Here is a 13515-nt window from a genome sequence, read left to right as displayed (position 1 = left end):
CAAAAGCCACAGTGCCAAGATCCAACATCAGAAATGGCAAAATTATATATTTTTCTTCTTTTGGGGAATAAATAGAAATGCCAAGTTCAGTTTGTTCCAATGATTCCAAGCCAAAAACACAGCAAAAAATAGTGGAAAGCCTGGTCCCATCGTGTGACAGAGGCTTCCATTAATGTCCTAACGTAAATTCCCAGTCTCTGGGAGGGAAGAGACAGGATTACTCCTGCACATAAAAATCCCATGGATAAGGGACAAGGGAGATAAGGGACAAAGGGAAGAAAGGGGACAAAAGGGGGAGGACCCACATGGTTTGAGAATCAATGCTCCAACTAAAAATATTTATTTAATATTCTTTTTAAATATTATCTTTAATTTAAATGTTATCTTTAAATATTTAAATATTATCTTTAATGTTTTTAAACATTTGTGTTTATGGATGGGGGCTAGGCAGCTTTCGTAGCTAAGCTTTATAAATACTTCACTGGACACTAGAAAGCTGCCATCTTATTAATTAGCAGACATTTCTTCAATACAGTAGTTCAGCACACTTAACTGGAGTCAACTGTAAACACGTAAGTTATCACTGGCTGGCTTTGAAATTGGTATGATTTTCCTGCCTCTGCATAATCCTGCATGCTGGGATTATAGGCAGGTACCATTGTGACCAGCTACGCTGTCTTTGATAGATAGCAGGTCCACCATGCCTAGCTCCATCATCTTTGACAGTCAGCTTCTTTTTATCTCTTGCCTACAGAGGTAGAGCTTTCACTGTTTGCACATTCTCCTGACTCTTAGTTTTCCTCCAAAGCTGCGATGCCACCTTTATCACAACGACCATCCCCAGAGCTGATTTTTCTTAATCACTCTTCTTTTTAAATCACTCTGTAAGTGTGTGCCACTGAGGCTGCCTATGCATCTCTCTCTGAACTCCAGTTTTCCTGAGTGGAGAAGAAAAGAACTGTGCTGCACAGCTCTAAGTTGGAAATAGTTGCAGAGGTCCAAGTATGAAATGTAAACCAGGAGAACTTAGCTATAAAGCCACAGGGCCTGTCAGCAAACCATGCTGATTCAAGTCTGATATCCTGTGGATTTCCAATAAGAACGAACTTTAACTTGCAGCATGCTAGAATTTTCCAGGCAATTGTCTACTGCATAATGTATCAAACACTCACACACACACATACAAATATACATATACACACATACATTTATACCATAATATACATACCTACATTCAAATAGACATAAATTAACACACACATACACACACACTTCAAAACCCCAAATACTAGAACCTAGAAACTCCATTCAAAGTAACTACAACATTAATATCTTCTGTTCTGATTTCAATAGATAGTATCACACCCATTCCACGTATTTGCGTCTTTCTATATAAAACAAACCAAGCTTTAAATGCTGAGCTTAGTACCACCAAACAATCTGTAGTCACAGATGTATTTTTCATGGGTTCTGGGCACTGAATTCAGGCCTCAGCAGCAAGCTCTTTTACCTGCTGGTCATCTCACTATCTCATCCAATATGATACCTTAAAAATAAGCAAATGCCTTGGATGACAGTATGAAATACGTCAAGAATATTACTAAACAACTTTGGTACTTTCTCCTTACAATGGGTGCAAAGAAAAAAACCCCTGCATCATAAATTCAATTATAACGGCAATAAAACTACCTAATGGTACATAAACTGGCTAGGTACTAAGAAGAGACCAAAGACAAACTTCTCCCTTCATAAGGATTTTGAAAAAGCTTACCATGGAAATGCCAACATCTCATATTTCAGTCTTTTCTTAGGGTGACACATGCCCACAGTCATTGGGAAGAACAACCATTTCCCATTCCTCTGCTCCCTGGGTACCCTCTTTAGTTAACCCACTTTTTACCCACCACACAAGTAAAGTGTAGCCAGCGAGTTTATTCTAGCTATAAGACCATTGCCTGAGATTTTTGTCTTCCTGAGGATTTTTCCATAGTAGTTCTTTCTTTTCCCCTTGCAGTTTTATATGACTGCAGAAGGGGGAAAACTTAAATTTTCATTTCAGAGTACATTCTCTCAGTTAGTAAAAAAAAAAAAAAAAAAAAAAATCTTACTCTATGTGACCAAGCACATAAAAATTATGTAGTATGTGTTTAAAAAGTATTGGACTATTGGACTTTGTCAGATTCAACAGGACTCACTCTGAAGTTAGCATACTTTTCTCTTGCCTTTCTTAGTAGGTAAAAGGGAAAACTATAAACCTGCAAAATTAGTTGGCAAAAGTTTTGTCTTTACTTTAGAAGACTCTACACACCAAACAATGTCTTATTTCATTTCTTATCGTTGCAGCCTCAACAGCAAGAATGGTCGGGAACTACTGGGGCAGAAGTAAGTATTGTTGCTTTTGAGAACTTGGTAAAAGTAAGGACTGCTTACTTTGTTCAGAGTCCTGAAGAGAAACACCTATTGTTCACGCCTGCCATTCTCTTTGCTCTTTTGGATGTTTCCTAAGGCCCTACAAGGCTGTGATTTAGCAAAACAAACAAACAAACAAACAAACAAAAAACATTCATAAGGCACTGCACATGCCAGACAAACAAAGCCCCAGTCCTCAAGATAAGAAGGTCATTCAGTACTAAACACGCCTACTAATCTATAAACATGGGGAAAATGAAAGTACAAATGCCCATGGCAATTTTCCCTTTTATTTCTGTGGACTCATTTGATTCCTGTTTATTGATGCTCTCTACAAAGGTCCAAGGCTTTTAACAGTGATGGACTCAAGGTCATCCTGCAGGTCATAGAAGCACATGGTCCATGCAGCCACTACATGGCTCAGGCACCGTCTCTCCTACGCTGCCCCCACTAATCACTTCAATGTGTAAGTGTGGGGACAATACTTTCCCCATACTTCGTGAGGACATTTTCCTACTGAGAGGAAACTACTTCACAGAGAGGTGAATAGGGTCTTTGGAAGAGACACGGAGACTGAACCTGAGGCTGTGCAGTGATGAACACCAGACGAGCAGACTTACTGTGTGAAGTGCCAAAGCTAATCAGCCCACAGTCACCAACTCCCTTCTGCACACACAGCAGGGACTACGCTGTAATTCAACCAAAGGCTATTTTGCTTCCTGACACCACTTGGACGTGTTTGGAGATTGTCTTCACTAATACCACTAGGAAAGGGGTCTGCCTTTGCCTCTCACTGCCGACACTGCAGTGCACACATGAAACAAATAGCTCTGAAGTTACCACAGCTTCCTCTCATTTTTCAAGTGAATAAAAGGCAACAACTTCAGGCCCACAGATCTGGTTTCCAGAATTTGTGTATTTATGTCATAGGTACTTGTATGTGAAATGTTCACATTAGCTTACTTGTTTTCTCATCTCAGAAGAATAAAGGCAAGAAATGTCTGCATTCTTATAGTAGCGTGGAGGCTGCGGATGGTATTATTACATGAGATTTTAAAAAATTTCACAAAGTGAAAAAAATTTTCAAGAGTCTCCAAACAGTGAAGATCTGACAAAAGAGGCGAGTGTGTGTGTGTGTGTGTGTGTGTGTGTGTGTGTGTGTGTGTCTTCTGGTCACTACTACATAAGATGATCAACTCATACCTAAAGTGCATGGACCCAGGTGTGTATTTGTTGCAATGTTCTACTGTACAGAAGCAAAACCTAAACAAATTTCACAGACACAAACACAGGAAGTGGTAGATATGGGGAGATGGGTCAGTTACCGAGACTGCTTGATGCTCTTCAGGGAACTCTAGTTCAGATCTTAGCATCCACCCAGGAAGCTTATAACCATCCATAAACCCTGCTCCATAGAGCTCACGCCCTCTTCTGGCCTCTATGAGCTCATACACATGCCACACAAAACCCTAATTAATAAATTCTTGTTTGGAGAAGAAGAACAAAAGGAACAATCATTGGAATGATGTCTAATCAATCACTAAGCTGATACACTGTAGAAAAGTGAAAAGGAAAAGGAAAAATGCAAGTGAAAGTTTGTGAAAAAAGTAACCCTGGGAATGAACACTAGCCAAGATGTGAAATCCTAACAAGTGGTGACCCACTGGGCACTTGGAAGTTGGGATAATGGCTCCTGTTCTGCTCACACCAACCCCTTCTAATAAATCCCTGAGAAACGTGGCTAGGCCTCATCCTAACGTGTATTAAGATGAAATAACGTTAATATGTTTATATGGCTCTGTTCCAAGACGACATGGTAGGCATTTAAATTGCTCTTCACATTCTCTTATAAAAAAATAAATTATTTAGCTGAGAAAATAAATGACCTGCCACTGAACTAGACATTTATTGGCAAAGGATTACACTATCTAACCATTTACAGACTGACAGAAAAGTGAAGCACAGGGCTCCTCACCAAATTCAGCCAGGAGACTTAAATCCATAAAAGCTACGTGGGCTTGGGAATTGCTTTGTACTCTAGCATTTTCACAGACTGGCATCTCAAAGATGCCACAGACAATTAAGGACCTAACACTAACGTAGTTCAGAGGCTGCTTTGAAGGATTCTAGGAGCCTAATACACTAAATAACACTTTCCACCAATCCTTTTGGCTACCTTTTTGCTTTGAACATTTACAAATTCAATTATTTATGAACAGTAAAATCAGGATCTCATCATCTAAAGCAAGACTTCAATCACACCAGTAATTGTTCTTGGGGCACAGCCTTGGGTCTTACTGACAAAGCCTGGCTGTTAGTAGGACATAAATAATACACTAAAGGAAAAAAAGAACCTGTAAGTTCTCATTGATGAATAAAAATCTTTTAGTTTCTCGTTTGTCAAAACGACAAGAAGTTTATAGCTTCACAAACTAGACTCATCTTTCTGGACCATTCATCAAGTGATAAGTAAATCTGGGGTCCTTGGAATCCCCCCCCCCCCCGCACTTAGGTACATTCTGTAGGAGAGTGGCTTTCTCCTGCTTCTTTTAACTTCCCACTGGAAAGTTTTTCACCAAGAATTTAAAGGAAAAGAAAACATAACTGCCTTCTGAGAATGTCATGCCCTGACTTCGTGTGGTATTACTGGGAACAATGCCACATGAGGGATCTCTGTGTGATCCTGGAAGTTTATTTATCATTTAGCATTTTTCCTATATTTGGATGATCTGACAGCTGAGAGCAGATGCTTCAAAATGCAGAAAATAGAAACAGGAAAGATTAACTGCAAACCTGTAAGCTGATGGATTAAGTCAGAGAATTATCGACCATAATACAAACAAACTTGAATAAAATTCTTGCTGAATCTAAGCAAGGATATGCAAGTAGGTGATGGAATTTATTCAGAGCAAGAGAGATAGCTTTTGATATAAAAGGATCATATACTTAGATATTGAATAATTCATATGTGATATAACTTTGAAGGATAAGGGGAATTTGAGAAAATTCATATTTTTAAGCATCTAGGAGAATCCTCAAGAAATTAACGCTAGCCTGGTAAAGATTAAGGTTGACTTTAGAAAAAATTGCTTACTGGCAACTGTATGGAGATGGAAATTATTTTGTTCAATGTTGATTCCTCAAAAGTTACAAAAAAGTGAAATACATTATTATTTTTCTAAAATATTACATCTATTTATTGTGCATATATTCATGTGCATCCATGGTTCTGAGGGCCACCTTTGGGAACTGGTTCCCTCTAGCACTTGGGTTTTGGGTATTGAACTCAAGCTACACTCATGTTTGAAAGCAAGTATTCTACCAGCTAAGCCATCTCACTCACTATCCTATATATTCATGTTTTCCTGCTTTTTTTGTAAGGGTTTGTTAACTTTTATCGTACATGCCTGAGTGTTTGTCTCCATGTACATAAGCACCATTTGTGTCTGGTATCTGTGGAGGCCACAGGAGGGCATTAGAGAGGGTTTGTCGTTGAATATATGCCCAGTTTATGTGCTGTGGACCCATGGAAAACAGAGGAGGGTTTCAGAACCCCTAGAACTGGAGTTTCAAGAAGTCATCACATGCATGATGGGAAACAAAACTAGGTCCTCTGCAGAAAACAGTGTGGTTAATCTCTGAGCCATTTCTTTAACCCGCCATGTTTTCCTTGGAATAAAACACATTAGAATCTGTCACCCAAAACGCTGTGCACCACTAATAAGACAGCTCTGCCGTTTCTGCTAGGCTACCTATTCTACCCAATGATTAATTATTTAACTGTTGAGATAAGGCTGGCCTCAAAATCTATGTGACCTTCTGTCTTATTCTCCAAAATGATGGAATGACAGGTATGAATGGTCATCTCTGCTTACCAGGATATTCATACCCCAAGTCACCCCTTCTTTTAATATCTACAACATTACTTGCACTACCAGGATCTTCCACATTACACTGCATATACACGGACCCTGCCTTCCATGAGAAGGAGAAGGCCTTCAGTTGGCAGCCTACTAATTATTTGGTATGACAGGTTCCCATTTCTTCTCCAGCTGTGGGACAGATATTTCTTTTCCAAAGCTTTTCACTATGTGGACCTGCTTTTGGGAGGGGGGGGGTGGTTCTTCAAAAAGCTGTTTACCTGAGAGTAGGATCAATTTTGCTGGTGTGGTACGAAGTGCTAGGATGGAGTGTACAGAAGAGGTGGGCTGCATGACAGAAAACCTTACGCGTAGACGCTAAGGGGAGCCCTTCTCACCCAGGTACATTCCGCCCACCATCAGCAGCTGAGCCCGACCTTAGGCAGCAGGCTGCGGAGCTGCTTCGGCCTTTGTTCCACATTCTTTGCATCTGCTGATAACTATAAACACTCAGCATTTCATTCCCTCCTGTTGCTGCCTCTCTCTGCAATCCTACCTTCTTTTTGAACAAAGCTTTCCCATCAGAGCCTGGGTTTACCTTCCTATCACAACTGCCTTATCAAAAGCACTTCACGCACATTCACTATTGTGCTTATCCAGTCAACCCTGAGATATTTCCCATGATTTTCATTATCTTAAGTCTGTGGTCTTAGCCCTCTTTTCTCTGTCAGTTCTGACTCAAATGTTCCCACTGCTGACTTTGGAGGCCATGTGAACACATCACCTCCCTCCCTGGCTTCCTTTCAGCCTGACCAGTGAGTAATTCCCAAGAATTGGTCTTTCTTCTGTTTTTCTCTTCAAATAATCTTCTGGGAGCCTATCTGCTGCTGTAGTTAAATTATCACATGCACAACTAGCATTTCCACTTTGGCATTTGCTCTCTTCTGGCCACAGTGCAGCTAGAATAGTCCCTCAGCTATTTGTATGATGCTTCCTTCTGGAAATATCATACTGGCTTCTCCTGCTGACACTCGATAATGAAGCTGCCATCTTCCCTTTGAAGGCCTCTGTTTGTGGCACAGAATCTCCCGATGCTCAAACTACACCTTTTCTTACATCTCCCCTGTAACCTTACCAACATCATATGGCATTCTCTGTCTCAGCCCTTTGGAGTAATTCCTGTGACAGCACCCATCCCACCAATACTGTGTGACATTCACAGCAGGTCTTCCTGTAACATTTCTTACCTAAAAGATTTTAAAGTAAGTTACAAAGAAAGCTCACATACGTACAGTCATGTCCCAGGTCAGACTGTTACTCAAATACTCTCATTCATTGTCTCCTCTATGCATTCTGGAGACTTGCCTAACATCTAAGGCTTGGCCCTGCTGGTACTATGAAGTAATCCTAATTCCTTGAGACAGAAAGAACTACCTTTCATCACCAAAGTCCCATTACTCTTTATTTACTAGGTACTTTTCTATCAGATTCCTTTTATGGGTCCTAGGAATAGAACACAGATCCTCTGCAGGAATAGGACATGCTTCTAACTGCTGGTCAGGTCTCCACACCCATGCGATTGCTCTATTCCAAACCACAACCCCCATGTATTTACCTGGAGTAAGTGCTTGTAAACCATTCTACATGAAAACAAACTGAGACGGGCTTTTGCTAAGGAATTGGAGAGTTAGTAAAATATTAAAGGACAGGCATTGAAGATGAAGCAGGCTTGAAATTCCCTTTGAAAGCTTGAATTCTTTGAGAATACTATGTTGTTGGTTTTTTTTTTTTTTCTATTTCTTATTCTAAAATTTTATTTTTCAGGAGGTGGTGACTTCAGGCTCCTTAACACTGGCTGCTGCTAGGAGTCTCAATGAGGGTCGCCCCATAGACTCCTGGGAACCTCTCCTGTGGAAGAAATGCCCCACCCCCTGATTTCCATTCTATCTCCAGTCCTTCCCCCCAACCCCTCCTCCTGCTCTCTGCATTGAATCTCCACACCCCTATTGTTTAACCTCCCAGCCCCTCTCCCGCCCAGTTCATTCCCTCCATCTACTTCAGACGTCTATTTTGTTTTTCAAAAACATATTTCTATGTCTTAAAAGCCATATATTTTTTATCTGTTTATAAACAGGAATTAATGCTCTATCCAATGTTTTTGGTCTCTTATGTCAGTAATGTACTAAGACATTAGAACTAAGTCAGAGGTTATTACCTAGTGCTTCGTTTATCTTTCTGGAATTTCTGAAAGATGAAGGATTCACCAGTAACCGTTCTTATTTTTTAGGGGGCATTTTTACTTTGACAATTTTCCCTTTACCTGAAGACTCAGTGAGATAAAGGTATTCTACATCAAGAAGAGTTTCCCCACTGTTTGAAAGGTACAGAAGACCATCTTGTGCATGATACAACAGCCTGGAGCACAGGTTAACTCACTTGTTTTTCAGAACTGGCCATGCTTTCTAACGTCATCTAACTTCTACGAAATTCATGGGAACACTTTGGAGTTGTTTAAAATAATTGTGGTGATAGTGTGGCTAAGCCCACATTTAATATGAATTATGTCACGGTGGGCCATAGAGAGAAGCATACTTTAAAAACCAATATCTTATCTTTCATCATATTCCTTTGGCAGCGAGTATCTTCAACAAGTTGCTTGGCTACTTTGAACATCAAAGCATTCGGGCAGTAACAATCAGAAACTGGGACTTATTTATGGACTTATTGATGCTGTTTACTTTAGCCCGTTTTAACAAATTGTTTTAATTTGTAGTTATGTATATATGTGCAGCTCTGCGCATGTGTGTGCCTCTAGGTCTCAGAGACATTGGATTCGCTGGAGCTGGAGTTATAAGCAACTTTGAGGCACCTAGTGTGAGTGCTAGGAACCAAATTCAGGTCCTCTGACTGGGATGTAAAGTGAACATGTAAATTAAAAATAAATTAAAAAAAAGAATGTAAGAAAATTCAGGTCTTCTGCAAGAACAGTTCTTGATCTTAATGATTGAGCCATATCTTGGCCCTGTGTTGTCGCTTTTTATTACTGGTTTGCAATCATAGAAATTTATTCCGTTACTTTCAATAACTCATTACCTGCCTTGTAGCAAATTGTGACTTAAGATAGTAAAGATATAAACAGAAAGGTAAGTACTAGAAGAAACAGAAGAAGAGAAGAAGAGGACCCATTTTTTTTTAAATCCTGATTCATGTGAGTTTGTTTATATTAGCCATTAATTCAACTGGTACAGATAAAAAGACTCACAGCTTTTATGAAAACATATTCATATGATTAGCTCAATTCTATACCACATCAGTACTATTTATGACTATCTAATCAGTAAGGTATTTTACTTAAACATGCTCAATAGAAATGTTTAATAAAGTTTTTAAAATATTGAATAAAAGTTGATTGAAGCAAATAAAATATGAAATAAAAATCACAGCTTCTAACAGCAGTATGGAGACAACCCACTGTCTCTTGACTTCATTTTCTTGACCCAAGTGAACAGTTCTCCATACACAGTGATGTCACAGGCACATACACTCAGGAATGGCCCACATTTAACAATGAGCATATATAGACTGCACAGTACATTCCCATATGTGAATGTAGAGCTAAGAATTTCCACCCATGTAGTTTTATTGGTCATGTTTACAGTCAGGTAGACAGAGGCTGCTATGAGAAAACATATATATCTTTTACATCTTTACAAAACATCCTGAGAGAAAAAAGAATCTTCTCAGTGTGAAACCCAGCCTTTATTCTGTCAGGCAATGTAATTATGGAAGAAAAACACATCCACATTGTCTAATTAGGTCATTAAAAAGCATAAATGCGTCATGGAAGCTTTTCCCTTTGCCTAAGACATAAAACGAGACAATGAAAACAGTCTGGTAATATAGAAAGGTTTAGAATTTGTTTCTTTCAAAAATAATAGGTCCTTTCATCTTTCTATTCCTTAGACAAAGGCAATTAATTTGGAGACAAAATTTTCTAATTAGTTCAGAGTTTAGCCCTGATTATATTTCAGAATATTTAACCAGAAACAGGAAGATAGAGGAGAGGGAAAAAATACATGGAAAATTATCAAAGGAAGTGAATGAAATCCAGAGAGTGGGTTGTTGATCAAAATTCATTCTGCAGAGTCGGGATGAATATAAAGTTCACATTCACATAAACATGAAGCGATCTGGGAAACCAGGAAGGTCTCGGGAGGAAAAGACTGGCATCTGCATGTGGACCTCGAAATCCAGACTTTAATTACGGCTAAGTTAAATAAAAACAAATGGCATGATTATTTCGCCTCTTCCTCTGTCTGCTGATTATTATTTCTTGAATTTCACAGAATCTCATTCTTCAAAGATTAAGAAAACAGAACCTGAAAAATGAAGCAGAGGGTATTTACCTGAGATCCTCGTGGTCCTCTCTTGTGGTCCCATTCTGAGTGGCCCATGAGCTGTGAAGACAAGAGAGCAATTATGGTAAATTAAAATGCATATTCATGTGGCCAGTACTTTTATTCTTGCTTCGAAAGAATATTTAAGCTGTTGGAATCTGTTTCCTAACAGTAATAATATCAAGCAGACATGATGAGCAAATTAACATGAAGGAATATACTTGATAGCTAACATTTCAAACTATATTGGGGCCAAAGGTATCTGAATATGTCTGGCAGGAAGAACCTTCTACGTTTGGCTTTACTATCTTTGCCAGGGAAATCACTTTCATGTCAGAAAGCCTGTGGTTTCCCAGGAAAATAAACACTGTAAGTCACGCGACGGGGCTGTCTAAAGGACCAGCCGACGGACAAGCTTGTTTTTTAGTTATTTTCAGTTCTCTTCTGATAACATCACAGAACATGACAGACTCAAGGAGTAGAATGAGGAGCCAGGTGTGGTGGTGCACACCTGTGTAACACAGCAACCGCAAGGTGAAGGTAGAGGAATCCGAGTTTACAACAAGCCAGAGGCCACTGTGAGCCACATGAGACCGTGTCACAAAAACCAAACCGAAGCAAACAACAGAAGGCAAGAAACATAACAAAACATCCAGAATCAACTTATTTAACTAATTCCCCCAAATCACAAAATTTAATGTTTATATATTTTACAACAAAGTATAAAATACCATTAATTATCTGCAAAGGAAGACTAGTTCTGTGCTTCCTTGCCCACAGTGCAGAACTGTTATTTGTTAGAAAGTGAAATATTTAATCAGGAAAAATATTATGGAAATACATCTTTATAGAAACTGAGAAGAATGAGACTTTACTCATGCCTCCTGCACACTGGTTACTAATCGGCCACCAATGACCAGGAAGCTCACCATCGGCATGAGGCACAGCTATGTCCATCCACATTCCTACATCCCCCTGAGCACCCATCAGTTGACACAGCAGCAAGATGCCTTACTAACTAACAGCAGTGTACCCTTGATCATCACCCAGGAAAATCAACATCCATACATCCATGCAGAGCAAACGCTGAGGTTTGACTGATGGCAAAAAAAAAAAATCTTACTGTAAGAAGACTGAACTCCATGCATAATTAGGTGTTCAGTGTTTCTCAGACAAACTGACAGGCACAACTAAATTAAAGCCTAGCATTATATTTTTTAAATAATATTAAAATATTTAAATTTCTCTACGCCAACAAAGGCATAAGTCATACTGGTGAGAAAGTAAATGTCAAATATTTTTACCACAAAAAGGAAAATAGTGGTGACTCTCTGTTGAAAGGCCCATGTGAGTGCCCTAGGCTCCACACTGTCCTTTTCCAAGTGCCCCTCTCTGTTATCACTGTGTTTAAGATGAAAGCTCTGTAGTGAAATCCACCTCTCCTTAAAAATAAAATATAACGCATCTGTTTAATTGGATGCGATGTTCACTTTGAATGTTGTATTATAGCAGGAAAGCTGAGGAAATTACACTGACCATTTATAAAACAAATGTAAAAGATCCAGGGCTGTAGCTCAGAAGGAGAGTGAGGGGTTTGATTCCAGCACCAATTTTAAAAAGAAAATAAATTCAACTCTAATTAACTTGGGGGAAAACATTAGTTTTATTGGAAATGAACTAAAGTCAGTAAGTAAGCTGTTTCTGCTGCCTATAAAATCAGTAAATTTAGCACCGTGACTACCTGATAGAAAGTAAAGGAGAAAAGTAATACAAAATATCATGAGCTTATAGCATATGCAAATATATAAATATATTATGGAGGTGCATATTTTATTTATACGTGTGTGTGTTTGTGTGTGTATGTGTGTGCAAATCTACTGTCCTTGAAAATGTATTCCCTTTTAGGGCTGGACACATGGCTCATTGGTTAAGAGCATTTGCTGATCTTAAGGAGGATCCAGGTTTGATTTCAGGTCCTACATGATGGCTCACAACCAACTGTCCTGAACTCCAGGTCTAGGGGAACTAATGGATATCCGAGGGCACCAGGCATACAAGTGGTTCACAGAGGGACATGCAGGAAACTCATTCATATAAAATAGAAAAAAAAAAGCAAGTCAAAATATACCCCCCCAAAAAAAAACCCCAGTAACAATGATCTGCTAAAATCTGTCCTATAACAGAGGACAAATCAGCCAATAAGTTATAGTATGAGAAGAATTTCCAGAGTGCAATTAAAATTTGACTTTAGAAGCCTCGACAAAAAAGTCCTTGTATAATAAGTCAAAAATAAACTGAAGTAATTTATGCTACTCACTTTACAGGACATAGTTGATCACTGTACTTAGCAGAGTAATTGTGATTGTTTAATCATAGTTTGGCCAGCACATGATTTGGGCAAAATTAACCAACTAACTATTATTCAAAATGAAATGTTCATACAGTTTATTTTTTTTAAGGCTTTAATGTTTAAGTTTCTGATTGATGTGCATTGCTTTTTCTGGTAAATGCCCATTAATTCTAATTTAAAGTTGCTGATGAGGTTCACAAGTGCTAATCAATCAATCAAATAATTAGTATGTCTTATAAATATTTAAATTAAAGCCATGTAATTACTTATTCTCTTCAACTACCAAAAGCACTTCTTGACACATGTCAATGGCAGGCTGCATTGTGGCCTTAGGATTGGCTTGCACTAATAGCATGAAGATGAGAGTCTAGGTATGGAAAGTTGGGTGGCATGATGAAGTGAGCTCTGGACTGGGGGTGTAGTGATTTATTACAGTGTAGGGGAAAGAATACTTTATAGAATGTTGACTGACAAGATTATCACCCTCCCTACTAATGAT

The 13515-nt window shown here is 38.9% G+C and overlaps 1 protein-coding gene across 1 annotated transcript in view; it reads right to left on the bottom strand.

Annotated features, from left to right (window-relative positions):
- Positions 1-13515, bottom strand: part of Pde3a (phosphodiesterase 3A) — a 281973-nt gene that overhangs the window by 101435 nt on the left and 167023 nt on the right. The window contains exon 2 of the mRNA XM_060384366.1: positions 10676-10726. Coding sequence (XP_060240349.1) covers positions 10676-10726 — 51 coding nt within the window. The remainder of the gene's footprint in view (positions 1-10675; positions 10727-13515) is intronic.

The sequence above is a fragment of the Meriones unguiculatus genome, chromosome 5 (genome assembly GCF_030254825.1).
Source record: "Meriones unguiculatus strain TT.TT164.6M chromosome 5, Bangor_MerUng_6.1, whole genome shotgun sequence".
NCBI lineage: Eukaryota > Metazoa > Chordata > Mammalia > Rodentia > Muridae > Meriones > Meriones unguiculatus.
Note: the sequence above shows the minus strand (reverse complement) of the source record. Positions and strands in the feature narration are given on the sequence as shown.